The 11483-nt window shown below is 47.6% G+C and overlaps 1 protein-coding gene across 1 annotated transcript in view; it reads left to right on the top strand.

Annotated features, from left to right (window-relative positions):
• Positions 1–651: 651 nt before the first annotated feature.
• The window catches only part of unc13d (unc-13 homolog D (C. elegans)), a 19844-nt gene continuing 9012 nt past the window's right edge, over positions 652–11483 (top strand). Inside the window, 21 exon segments of the mRNA XM_060036153.1 lie at positions 652–888; positions 2101–2136; positions 2249–2302; positions 2397–2453; positions 3192–3299; positions 3423–3482; positions 3606–3672; positions 3968–4148; positions 4347–4391; positions 4496–4567; positions 4789–4858; positions 4950–5054; positions 6981–7073; positions 7176–7276; positions 8210–8327; positions 8487–8608; positions 9079–9169; positions 9287–9343; positions 9792–9889; positions 10180–10231; positions 10915–11045. Of these exon segments, the coding sequence (XP_059892136.1) occupies positions 871–888; positions 2101–2136; positions 2249–2302; positions 2397–2453; positions 3192–3299; positions 3423–3482; positions 3606–3672; positions 3968–4148; positions 4347–4391; positions 4496–4567; positions 4789–4858; positions 4950–5054; positions 6981–7073; positions 7176–7276; positions 8210–8327; positions 8487–8608; positions 9079–9169; positions 9287–9343; positions 9792–9889; positions 10180–10231; positions 10915–11045 (1736 nt within the window). The 5' untranslated portion in view covers positions 652–870.

Here is an 11483-nt window from a genome sequence, read left to right as displayed (position 1 = left end):
CGCACAGAAGTAGGCACTTTTGCAAGACCGCTAACCTTCACTTCTTAGTTAATTCCGAGAACTATGTGGTACTAGTGAAACTGGCCTAGAGTGGGGTTGGATGGAAACGCTTACTGGATGAGAAGGAGAGAAAGAACACATACATCTATTGACCGCAATCTCACCCTCACTGGCTGTATATTAGATAGGTTTTGTTTAGAGGTTGAAAACTCCCATACACAAGGCCGAGGCAGACTATGCAAAGTGTCTCCAAGGGTATGGGTATTTATCGAGAGGACACCTCAAAACTCTTTGCTCAAGAGCTGTGGTCAGGTTGGGGTAGGCCTTATATGTCCGTCTAGCTTGTGTCCACAGGATGTATTTGTGTAAGGCTTATGAGAAAAGATGACAAGCTGTTGAGATGTAATCAACCCCCAACTGTCCCATCGCCCCAGATGAAGAAACACTAATGCATAACAGTTACCGCCTTCGACAGGAAGTCAGGACTTCCTGCTCTGTCATAAAAGTGGATATCAATCAGCTCGTAGACGCCTCTCTCTCTCTCTCTCTCTCTCTCTCTCTCTCTCTCTCTCTCTCTCTCTCTCTCTCTCTCTCTCTCTCTCTCTCTCTCTCCTCTCTCTCTCTCTCTCTCTCTCTCTCTCTCTCTCTCTCTCTCTCTCTCTCTCTCTCTCTCTCCTCTCTCTCTCCGTGTCTCTCTCTCCTCTCTCTCAGTGTCTCAGTATCTCTCCAGTGATAAGCTGGGACCTTTTGCACGTTTCAAGCGTGCCTAACCTCCTTCTAACTCCAACAGCAGGGGAGCACCAGCTGTTGATCCCTCGCCACCATGGCGTCCAAGTCGCAAAGTGGGTTGGCCGTCCCGGAGACGGTTCCATGGATGCACCTGACCAGGTACGGGCCGTCCCATGACATGTGGACAGAAGGGGCTTTTGTTTTGCTCTGCTACCCTCAGCTGAGGTCTGTGGGCAATAACTGAGTCTGTGTGATCTGGGGGTACGATCTGTCACACTCAGTGGTTCTGTGTTCTGTCTATATCAAATTGAATATTTAGATGACCAAGTGGTTGTGGTTTTAGTTAGTTTAAAATATGTAGAATAAAGAAGGTATGTACAGTATATGAGTAGAGGAAGTCATCGGAGGAGAAACAGGAAGTTATTTCGGTGTGTGTGTGTGTGTGTGTGTGTGTGTGTGTGTGTGTGTTTGTGTGTGTGTGTGTGTGTGTGTGTGTGTGTGTGTGTGTGTGTGTGTGTGTGTGTGTGTGTGTGTGTGTGTGTGTGTGTGTGTGTGTGTGTGTGTGTGTGAGTGGGTGTGAGTGGGTGAGTGGGTGTTCAAAAAGAGAGAAAGAGGGCTCTGTTTGTTTTTGTTTCATTGCACACTCTGAATGTATACCTCCAGTATGAAAGAGGCAGTCAGAGAATGTCAGGTTTTGCACATCGCAATTTGAATACATGCCTGTAAGTATGGTGCTGCAGAGAACTGATGAGAGTGTTATAGCGAAGAGTCAGTTTCCTTATCTGACTCGACGAGGAAGCTTTTCACTGACGCAGCTGTCTTACCGGCATGGTGATAACTCACACACTTTGCTTATCTTTCAAGCCAAAACATAACGATTTTTATTAAATTTCCTGTAAATTGAATAATTGAAAGAAAATTCAAATGCCCAAAATAACCTGTGCTTGGCAACAACATGTGTACTCAGAATGCAGGGTATTTTTGTATGAAAGGATAAATGTCAGTGTCAATGCTCACATGCTGTTTATTCAGTGTGTGTAGGTCGGTGTGTGTGTGCGTGTGTGTGTGTGTGTGTGTGTGTGTGTGTGTGTCTGTGTGTGGGTGTGGGTGTTTGTGTTTGTGTGCCGCAATACCTCAGCTTTGTCAATATTCTAAATTCAATTTAATATTCAGTAGTCAACAGTTAGTTTGCCATTACTTATTTTGTTATTTTATTTGTTATTATTATGTGTGTGTGTGTGTGTGTGGGGGGGGGGGGGGGGGGGGTGGGTGTGTGTGTGTGTGTGTGTCTGTGTGTTCCAGCAGTTACCCGTTCATTCGTCATTCATTCTTAATGACCCTAACCCTCACCCACTCACTGTTCCTTCACAGCGGGTTCCTGGCTCCCCTCGGAATCGACACAGACAGGTAGAAGGACTCACGGTTCCACGCGTCCGTCTCCATCGCTCCTTATCGTTCTCCTGTCTGTGATGGAATATCTCCTCGTGTGTGTTTCATGTTTCCTCGCCTCGTTTGTCAGATCTCGCCCGGCAACACACGTAAGCTAGGAATGACCAGGAAGAAGGAGAGAAGGGTGAGATGGACGTGCATCCTGTACCCACTATCGATCTCAGATTACTGCGCTCTCTGGTGGTTTTGGTGTAAAGTCAAAGTCTGACTGTTCTCAGGATCTACAAGATGATGAGGACCCAGAAGAGAAGGAGAGAAAACATAAAGAGCTTGAAGTATGCTGCGTCTCTTTGCATAACTATTTCATGCATATAATATACCAGGATAATAACTACAAAATAATTTACGATACATCTCTGTATTTGTTATATATTCAGTGGAATAAAACAAAGTCTTCATGAACCACATAACTGAGGATCCATAAAGTAAAGGATTAATGCATTTGCATGCCATCCCAAACCATGTACAACGTCAAACATGTTGCATTTCAACGTGCTTGCATTTTGAAATGCAAGCACGCAAAGACTTTCTTTTCAAACCCGGTTCAAACCTTGGTTAACCAACCCCAGCCATTACCACATCACCTCACTTGCAATGTATCACGCACATCATGTCCACCCGTCAACACAGTGTATATTCCTACACCACTTCCCTTTACGGAAGATAATATGATCAAAAAACATTTAGGTATAGGAATCGGTTCTCTCTTTCCTTCTCGCTGCTCGTGCCATCGTCCAATCAGGGTTGAGCAGGAGTCAGGTAGCAGCTAGCGGTGAGGCCTGACTTCCTCTTCCTGCTTTCTATTGGTGCAATAATGACCAATAGGGAAACCGCGGTCGTGGACAATTCGGTCGCAAACCACGCCTTCACACACCGATGGTGGCGTCAGCCATGCAAGGCTACAGCCAGGGACAGCAGACTCCAGACCCACTCAGAGTAAACCCCAGGGAAGAGTCTGGATGGGCTGAATACAGCTGACACCTCTGACTCCATCTGCATCTCCTTTTGTACAGCTGAAGCCGTTGTATCGGGAGCTGCTGTACACCATCGTCCACAAACTGGGGAAGCCTGCCTCCAGCGAGATCTTCTCAGACGGACAGCTCCACAGCTACATCAGAGAAGTACTAACCACCCCCGCCCCCGTGCACTCTGTCATTGTACGAGCTCATACTTAGTCCTGCAGGAGTCATCTAGAAGGCTGTCAGGTTTCATTGGGGTCTGCCTCTCACTTTTTTTTTTTTCAGGCCTTCCCGATGAGCCAATCAGAGCACGACAGCTTGATGGAGAAAGTCCGGAGTTGTGAGGTGAGAACAGGAGGTTGAGATGACCCATTAACACTACTGACTAGACCCTACATCTCCAAATATGGCCTTCCTGTTCTACAAAGCGTCCGTTTGTTGGATGTGACGACGGTCTTCTTTCCATAGCCCCCTGTGTACTGTCTGATGGCCACGGTGAAGGAGGCCAAGGGGATTCTGGGAAAAGACATCAGTGGTGAGTACCTCAACCGGTTGTATTCAAAATATTACCGTCACCTTCACCTGACCTAAGACCTCCTGGTGTGTGTGTATGCGTGTCCGTGCGTGTGTGTGCATGCGTGCATGCATGCCTGTGTGTGTGTTTGTGTGTGTGTGCGTGTATGTGCGCACGTGTTTGTGTGCGTGCGTGTGCCTGTGAGTGTACGTGCATGCGTGCATGTGTTTGTGTGCGTGTACGTGCGCATTCATGTGTGCGCTCGTGTTTATGTGCTTGCCGGGTGCGTGTGCGTTACTGCGTGTGTGTGTCCCAGGGTTCAGCGACCCCTACTGCCTGCTGACCATCCTGGAGGATGAGAAGGAGAGTCGCGCTCGGAGCTCCAGGGCCAAACCCCGCAAGTCGGTGGTGAAGGACGCCGCGGCGGACGAGAGCATCTACAGAACGGAAATCAAGTGGCAGACCCTCAACCCTGTCTGGAATGAGATCTTCATACTGTGAGGGCGTGTGTGTGTGAGTGGGTGTGTGTGTGTGTGTGTGTGTGTGTGTGTGTGTGTGTGTGTGTGTGTGTGTGTGTGTGTGTGTGTGTGTGTGTGTGTGTGTGTGCGTGTGTGTGTGTGTGCGCGTGTCTGTTTGGTTGCAGCAGTCATCCCTTTAACAGTGTGTTCTTGTGGTTGTGTTGTTCCTGTCTCCAGTGAGTTTGAGGACACCGAAGGAGCGAGTTTCCACTTAGAGATGTGGTGAGACGATCTTTCAGAGTGCGGTTTTTCTCATTGTTCCCATCATCAGCAGCTCTCCTCCCCTCTCCTCCACACCTCCTCACTGGCTCTGTTTACTCCTTCAGGGACAGAGATGAGCAGCTGTCTCTGGCCCAGAAACTAGAGGACCTCAAGACCAACTTCAACAGTCTGAGAAGGTAGGAGGACTTCTCTGAGACCAAGAGAGCCTCTCCTTAAGGGAGGTCTTTACATTAAGCCTTTACATTAATTGATGCCCTTACCTTTACATTAAGCCTTTACATTAAGGGATGCCTTTACCTTTACATTAAGCCTTAACATTAAGGGATGCCTTTACCTTTACATCAAGCCTTTACATTAAGACATGAAGACAAGACCACTCCTACTGCTGTCTCAATAGGATGATCAAAGACGCCAAAAAGGAAAAGGGGGCAGACGACTTTCTGGGAAAGATTGTCTTAAAGCTTCAGGTAAATCTTCCTATCGACCTCGTTGTTCCTCCATCCGTCACACGTTGCTTATCAAACCACCGTTGTTAAGATCTCCACTCCCCACACCCAGGACCTCCGATGCACAGAGGACAGCTGGTACGAGCTGGAGCCCCGGACTGAGACGTACCCCGACCGCGGGCGCTGCCACCTCAACCTCAAGTTCATCCACAAAGAGGTGGGCCCACAGCGAGCTCATCAACAACACGCAACGGCTTAGTGTTGTTTGTACCTTACGTTTTGCTCATTTCAGAGTGCGAATAAACACTTCAAATAAAAGCGAGCGGTTATGTAATGGAAAACTGTTACTTAATGTTCGCACTCATTGTATGTTGTACGTCCTGCCACTTAATAATAGTACTTAATCATTGTGTAGTCTTACCCTAGCTATCTTTGTTGTATACGGAGAATGGGTTAAACTAGCAACTGTAAGTGCATGGCACTTATTTACTTATTGTAAGTCGTTTTGGATATAAGCGTCTGCTAAATGCCCTAAATGCAAATGTTAATGTTAATGTAAAAGCAATCGTATTTTGTCTATAATTTATCGTCTATATCTTCTGTATATACAAACAAAGAACATTTACATTCAGGGCTTTTAGCTGACTTTTCTACCCGAAGCCACTTACAATGTGTACATAGGTCAGAAGGAAGAGGGACAACAACATATCTGTCGGTACAGTAAAGCTCTTCATAGAAAACAAAACGTGACTGTGAGACGTTCTGTGCATATGGTTGTGTTCATGGTTGTGTTCATGGGTGTGTTCATGGTTGTGTTCATGGGTGTGTTCATGGTTGTGTACATGGTTGTGTTCCTGGTTGTGTACATGGTTGTGTTCCTGGTTGTGTACATGGTTGTGTTCCTGGTTGTGTACATGGTTGTGTTCCTGGTTGTGTTCCTGGTTGTGTTCATGGGTGTGTTCATGGTTGTGTTCATGGGTGTGTTCATGGTTGTGTACATGGTTGTGTTCCTGATTGTGTACATGGGTGTGTTCCTGATTGTGTACATGGGTGTGTTCCTGATTGTGTACATGGGTGTGTTCCTGATTGTGTACATGGTTGTGTTCCTGGTTGTGTTCCTGGTTGTGTACATGGGTGTGTTCCTGGTTGTGTACATGGTTGTGTTCCTGGTTGTGTTCATGGTTGTGTTCATGGTTGTGTTCCTGGTTGTGTTCCTGGTTGTGTTCCTGGTTGTGTTCATGGTTGCGTTCCTGATTGTGTTCCTGGTTGTGTTCCTGGCTGTGTTCATGGTTGTGTTCCTGATTGTGTTCCTGGTTGTGTTCCTGGTTGTGTTCCTGGTTGTGTTCATGGTTGTGTACATGGTTGTGTTCCAGGTTGTGTTCCTGGTTGTGTACATGGTTGTGTTCCTGATTGTGTACATGGTTGTGTTCCTGGTTGTGTTCCTGGTTGTGTACATGGTTGTGTTCCTGGTTGTGTACATGGTTGTGTTCCTGGTTGTGTTCCTGGTTGTGTTCCTGGTTGTGTTCCTGGTTGTGTTCCTGGTTGTGTTCCTGATTGTGTTCCTGGTTGTGTTCATGGTTGTGTTCCTGGTGTTCCTGGTTGTGTTCATGGTTGTGTTCCTGGTTGTGTTCCTGGTTGTGTTCCTGGTTGTGTTCCTGATTGTGTTCCTGGTTGTGTTCATGGTTGTGTTCCTGGTGTTCCTGGTTGTGTTCCTGGTTGTGTTCCTGGTTGTGTTCCTGGTTGTGTTCCTGGTTGTGTTCATGGTTGTGTTCCTGGTTGTGTTCCTGGTTGTGTTCCTGGTTGTGTTCATGGTTGTGTTCCTGGTTGTGTTCCTGGTTGTGTTCCTGGTTGTGTTCCTGGTTGTGTTCATGGTTGTGTTCCTGGTTGTGTTCATGGTTGTGTTCCTGGTTGTGTTCCTGGTTGTGTTCCTGGTTGTGTTCCTGGTTGTGTTCATGGTTGTGTTCCTGGTTGTGTTCATGGTTGTGTTCCTGGTTGTGTTCCTGGTTGTGTTCCTGGTTGTGTTCATGGTTGTGTTCCTGGTTGTGTTCATGGTTGTGTTCCTGGTTGTGTTCCTGGTTGTGTTCCTGGTTGTGTTCCTGGTTGTGTTCATGGTTGTGTTCCTGGTTGTGTTCCTGGCTGACAGAGAGATGCGACCCTGAGCGCTGGACGGGGCGCCTACACCAACTACTGCGGCATCCTGCAGAAGTTCGTCCAGGCGTTCATCACCAAGCAGCAGGTAGGCACTGCGCCCCCCCCCCCCCCACGGTACACAGGCTGGGACACAACCCTTACTCTGTACCTGTGGGCAGACCCCTTCATGCTGCCTTTGCTGTCCCAGGAGGGGGTCCCGTGGAAGGGAGAGATGAGCGGCGAGGGTCAGATGCTGCTGGAGCTGTACGCCACGCAGAACAACCTGCCGCTCTTCCAGCAGGACATAGGGTGAGCCACCCTATGTGTGTGTGTGTGTGTGTGTGTGTGTGTGTGTGTGTGTGTGTGTGTGTGTGTGTGTGTGTGTGTGTGTGTGTGTGTGTGTGTGCAGTGCCGACGGACTGCGGGGGAAAGTGAGGCAGTCAAATAAAAAAAAAAGGCAATAAAAGGTTAGGGTTAGGGTTAGGGTTAGGGTTAGGGTTAGGCAATAAAAAAAATAAAAATAAAAGTTTTTTATTTCTTTTGAATTATCCACCAGCCACCAGTGTTAGGAGTCGCACATGGCCACGTCTCCTCTTCCCCCCCTTTTTTTGTGTGTGTGTGTGTGTGTGTGTGTGTGTGTGTGTGTGTGTGTGTGTGTGTGTGTGTGTGTGTGTGTGTGTGTGTGTGTGTGTGGTGCCCGTTGTGCTGCACTCACATTATACTATCAACACATATGAAAGATCAGATGCGCCGAACAAAGAGCCAGAAGTGAGTACGCACAAAGATTTGTGGAGATAGAACCAAACTGTGGTGGTAACACACACAGTTTGTTACCGATGGACAGAGCCATCTTGTGACATCGTTTTTCACTCCATCAAACGCCTATTCACAGTCATTTCTTGGCACATCAATAGGAAACAGAAACATCCTTAGTCATGTCATAGCTCTACAGTTTATAGAAGTGTTTAGTAAGGAGAACTGACAGTGGCTGTGGGTCCTATTTAGGGATAGTGGGGTCAGTAGGTAAAACAGAGGGGATGTTCCATGATCAAACAGCCATGGTGACTAAAGTGGGACGTTGTACTCTTAGGTTTGTGGCGCTGACACCGTGCCATGTCACCCTGCCACTCACTGTCTGTTGTCCAGTGCGTCATTTTCTATTTGGTTTTGTACGTGTACGTGTACTAATCAAACTCCAGACTCCTGCACCACAGTGTGTCTGACGGCTGTGCTCTCTGGCAGGAAGTGGGTGGCGTACAGTAAACTGTACCAGAGCTTAGAGGTGGACTCCTCTGTGCTGTTCCAGCAGATCACCAGCATAGAGTATCACTGGCACCAGAAAGAGCCGCCGCACCAGCAGGTGAGCCTCAGACACACTCGCTCACTTCACTTCAACACTTTTATCTTAATTAGCATTCTCAAAAACATTAATATAAAATGCGGCGGTAGAGCAACGACCTCAATGAAGGCCGGCTGCTGCAGGACTTCAGGCAGAGTCACTGACGTGTCTCCTCTCTAGAAACAAGAGCTCCGGGATTCTCTGCACGGGTTCCTCCGTCACGGCCTGGACCTGGTGTCCAAGTACCGGGACATCTTCCCCCCCACTCCGAAAGCCACCCCCCGACTGCACACCCTGCTCAGGTACTGCACAGAGACGCCTGTAGCCCTGCCTCAGAGACACCCCCCCTCCCCCCCCCCCCCCCCAAGGAGCAGTAACTGAGTCCAAAGCCCGTCAGGATTGTGTGTGTTTGTCTGTGGGTGTGTGTGTGTGTGTGTGTGTCTGTCAGTCTGTTTGTCTGTCTGTCTGTCTGTCTGTCTGTCTGCCTGTCTGTCTGTCTGTCTGTCTGTCTGTCTGTCTGCCTGTCTGCCTGTCTGTCTGTCTGCCTGTCTGCCTGTCTGTCTGTCTGTCTGTCTGTCTGTCTGCCTGTCTGTCTGTCTGTCTGTCTGTCTGTCTGTCTGTCTGTCTGTCTGTCTGTCTGTCTGTCTGCCTGTCTGTCTGTCTGTCTGTCTGTCTGTCTGTCTGTCTGTCTGTTCAGAGGACGTTTGACCGTTCATCTGACCGTAGACCCTTCCCTTCCCTGAGTGGCTGCTTGTGGGTCTGGTTTCTCCAGGATTCTGGTGCAGATCTGTAAGATGAAGGCCTTCCAGAAGCTGAACCCAGCTGACTTTGAGCTGCAGGCGGAGGTCAGAGCTGCGGTGCAGGTGAGTGCCCACAGTGCTTACCGTACACAGACGATACAGATGTTGTGGTGGTCGTTAGTGTCGTCGCTGTGGTTTTATCTCCCCTCCTCACACCATGCAGTGGTTTCTCCTCCTTAGGAAGGGACTGAGGACTGGTTCAAAACGAAGAAGGGTTTACACCAACCGATGACCAAGGTGATTATCACGACTAACCTTCTGGCTGTCAACGGACTGATGAAATAAAGTTTTTATTAGTTCTTCCATCCGTTATTACTCTATTCTTATCAAGAATCACTTGTTTAGAGTTCACCTCGACTCTAAATAGCCTCCCCTCTCTCCCCCCCCCCCCCACACCCCTCTTACGCATTTATTGTATGTTGTACGGCCTTACACTGAAAGATTTTACTTAGCATCGTGTAGCATCTTATCCTAGCTGTGTTGTCTACGGGGAATGGGTTAACCTAGCGATTGTTAGTGCTTGGCACTTGGTTCTATGAACATCCTTACTGTACCGACAGCGATAAATTGTTGTTTTTCTTTATTCTGACAAATGTACTTGTAAGTCGCTTTGGATAAAAGCGTCTGCTAAACGCTCTCAAGGTTAATGTAACACTGATCCTGTGTTGTGCGTTTCGTACCCCAGGAACTGGCCGAGATTGTGGGCGCCCTTGCACACCTGACCAACGAAGTGCAAGAGGACGTGAAGAACTGCAAAACTGTCTATAACCGGGTGTTTGTCAGGTGAGGTAGAGCCAACACACCACGTGGGGGAAGGCAGACGCACTCAGACCAGCCCGAAGCAAATGCTCGGGTATCGAGTAAAACATTGATAGCAGCACAATCACAAACAACACATGATTACCTATAGAGACATATTATACAGACATATAGTACGTACATATGTGCACTGGATAATGAAATAGGAAGTACGAAATAGTGCAATGGGTACGTAGTGTCAAAAGCTTAATAAACACATGCAGTGTCAGTGAGTTTTTTTACAGTTCCTTCCCCTTTCTTTCTTCTATGTAAAGCACTGTGCAGGTGGATATGTTCACCGTTGTCTATCAGCGGATTGACTCCCTGGTGAGTGACGCAGTTGCTCTCAGTGAACTCACTACCGGCCTGATTCAGGAGGAAACATGTCATCTCTCTGGATGTCTTTCTTCTGCCGTTCGCCTTCCACCTGTCCTCAGATGTCTTCTCCTCTCCAAACCTGTCCCAATCTCCCCTCGCTAAGTCCTTTCCTATCTCCTCTCCCTTCCCTCTCTTCCCCTCTCTCCTTTCCATCCTCTTACCTTTTGTATGATGTACATCCTTGCACTTAAATATAGTACCTAGCATTGTGCAGCGTCTTATCCTAGCTGTCTTGGTTGTCTACGGGGAATGGGTTAACCTAGTGATCTTTAGTGCTTGGGTTCTAGGAACATCCTTACTCCAACATCCAATATATCGCTGAATATTACTTCTTGACAGCGATATATTGTTGTTCCTCTTTCTTCTGACAAATGTGCTTATTTTAAGTCGCTTTGGATAAAAGCATCTGCTAAATGCCCTGAATGTAAATGTAAATGTTTCCCTCCTCCTCTCTCCCCTCCCCTTCTCCTCTATCATATCTCTCCAAACCTGTCCTCCCCTTGCCTGATCCTTTCCTATCTCCTCTCCATTCCCTCTCTCCTCCTCTCTCCTTTCCTCCCTCTTTCCCTCACCCTCTTACCTCTCCCCTCTCATCCATCATACCTCCCTCCCTCCCTCCCTCCCTCCCCCAGCTCGCTGAGGAGCTGCGGGTGTCCTTCCTCCTGATGGAGGGCCTGATGGAGCCGGCGTTGGCCAGCAGCCTGTTCCCCGTCTACCTCAGCCTGCAGTCCATCCACAAGGACAAGGCCTTCCTGCAGAAGAGGTCCCCAGGCTGGTCCTCAGACCACACCACAGATAGACACACACAGAAACACACCCCGGGACACACACACACTAATGAACCAGACAGCATATCAGAGGGTCACAATCGGTATGAAAACATTATGTTTATAGGATATATATGGGATATATATCGCCTGGTTCAGGGTCAGAAACAAACTTTACTCTAGTCCTCCAGTTTAATACAATTTTGAGGTATTGGTACTTTTGTTTTCATTTTAGGCTTTCTTATTATCTACTTTACTATTATATAATGTAACTATTATACCATTTTTAATAGCTTCCATAACTTACCAGAGAACAATTTAGTCGAATTTGAGCACTTTAAGGGCAGAATGCTTCATTTGAACTTTTCCTCAGCTTAACAGAGAGATAATTAATAACTAAATAACGTGTGTGTGTGTGTGTGTTTATATATGTC

Source organism: Gadus macrocephalus, chromosome 18, assembly GCF_031168955.1.
Source record: "Gadus macrocephalus chromosome 18, ASM3116895v1".
NCBI classification, from domain to species: Eukaryota; Metazoa; Chordata; class Actinopteri; order Gadiformes; family Gadidae; genus Gadus; species Gadus macrocephalus.
This window is presented reverse-complemented; position numbering and strand designations above follow the sequence as displayed.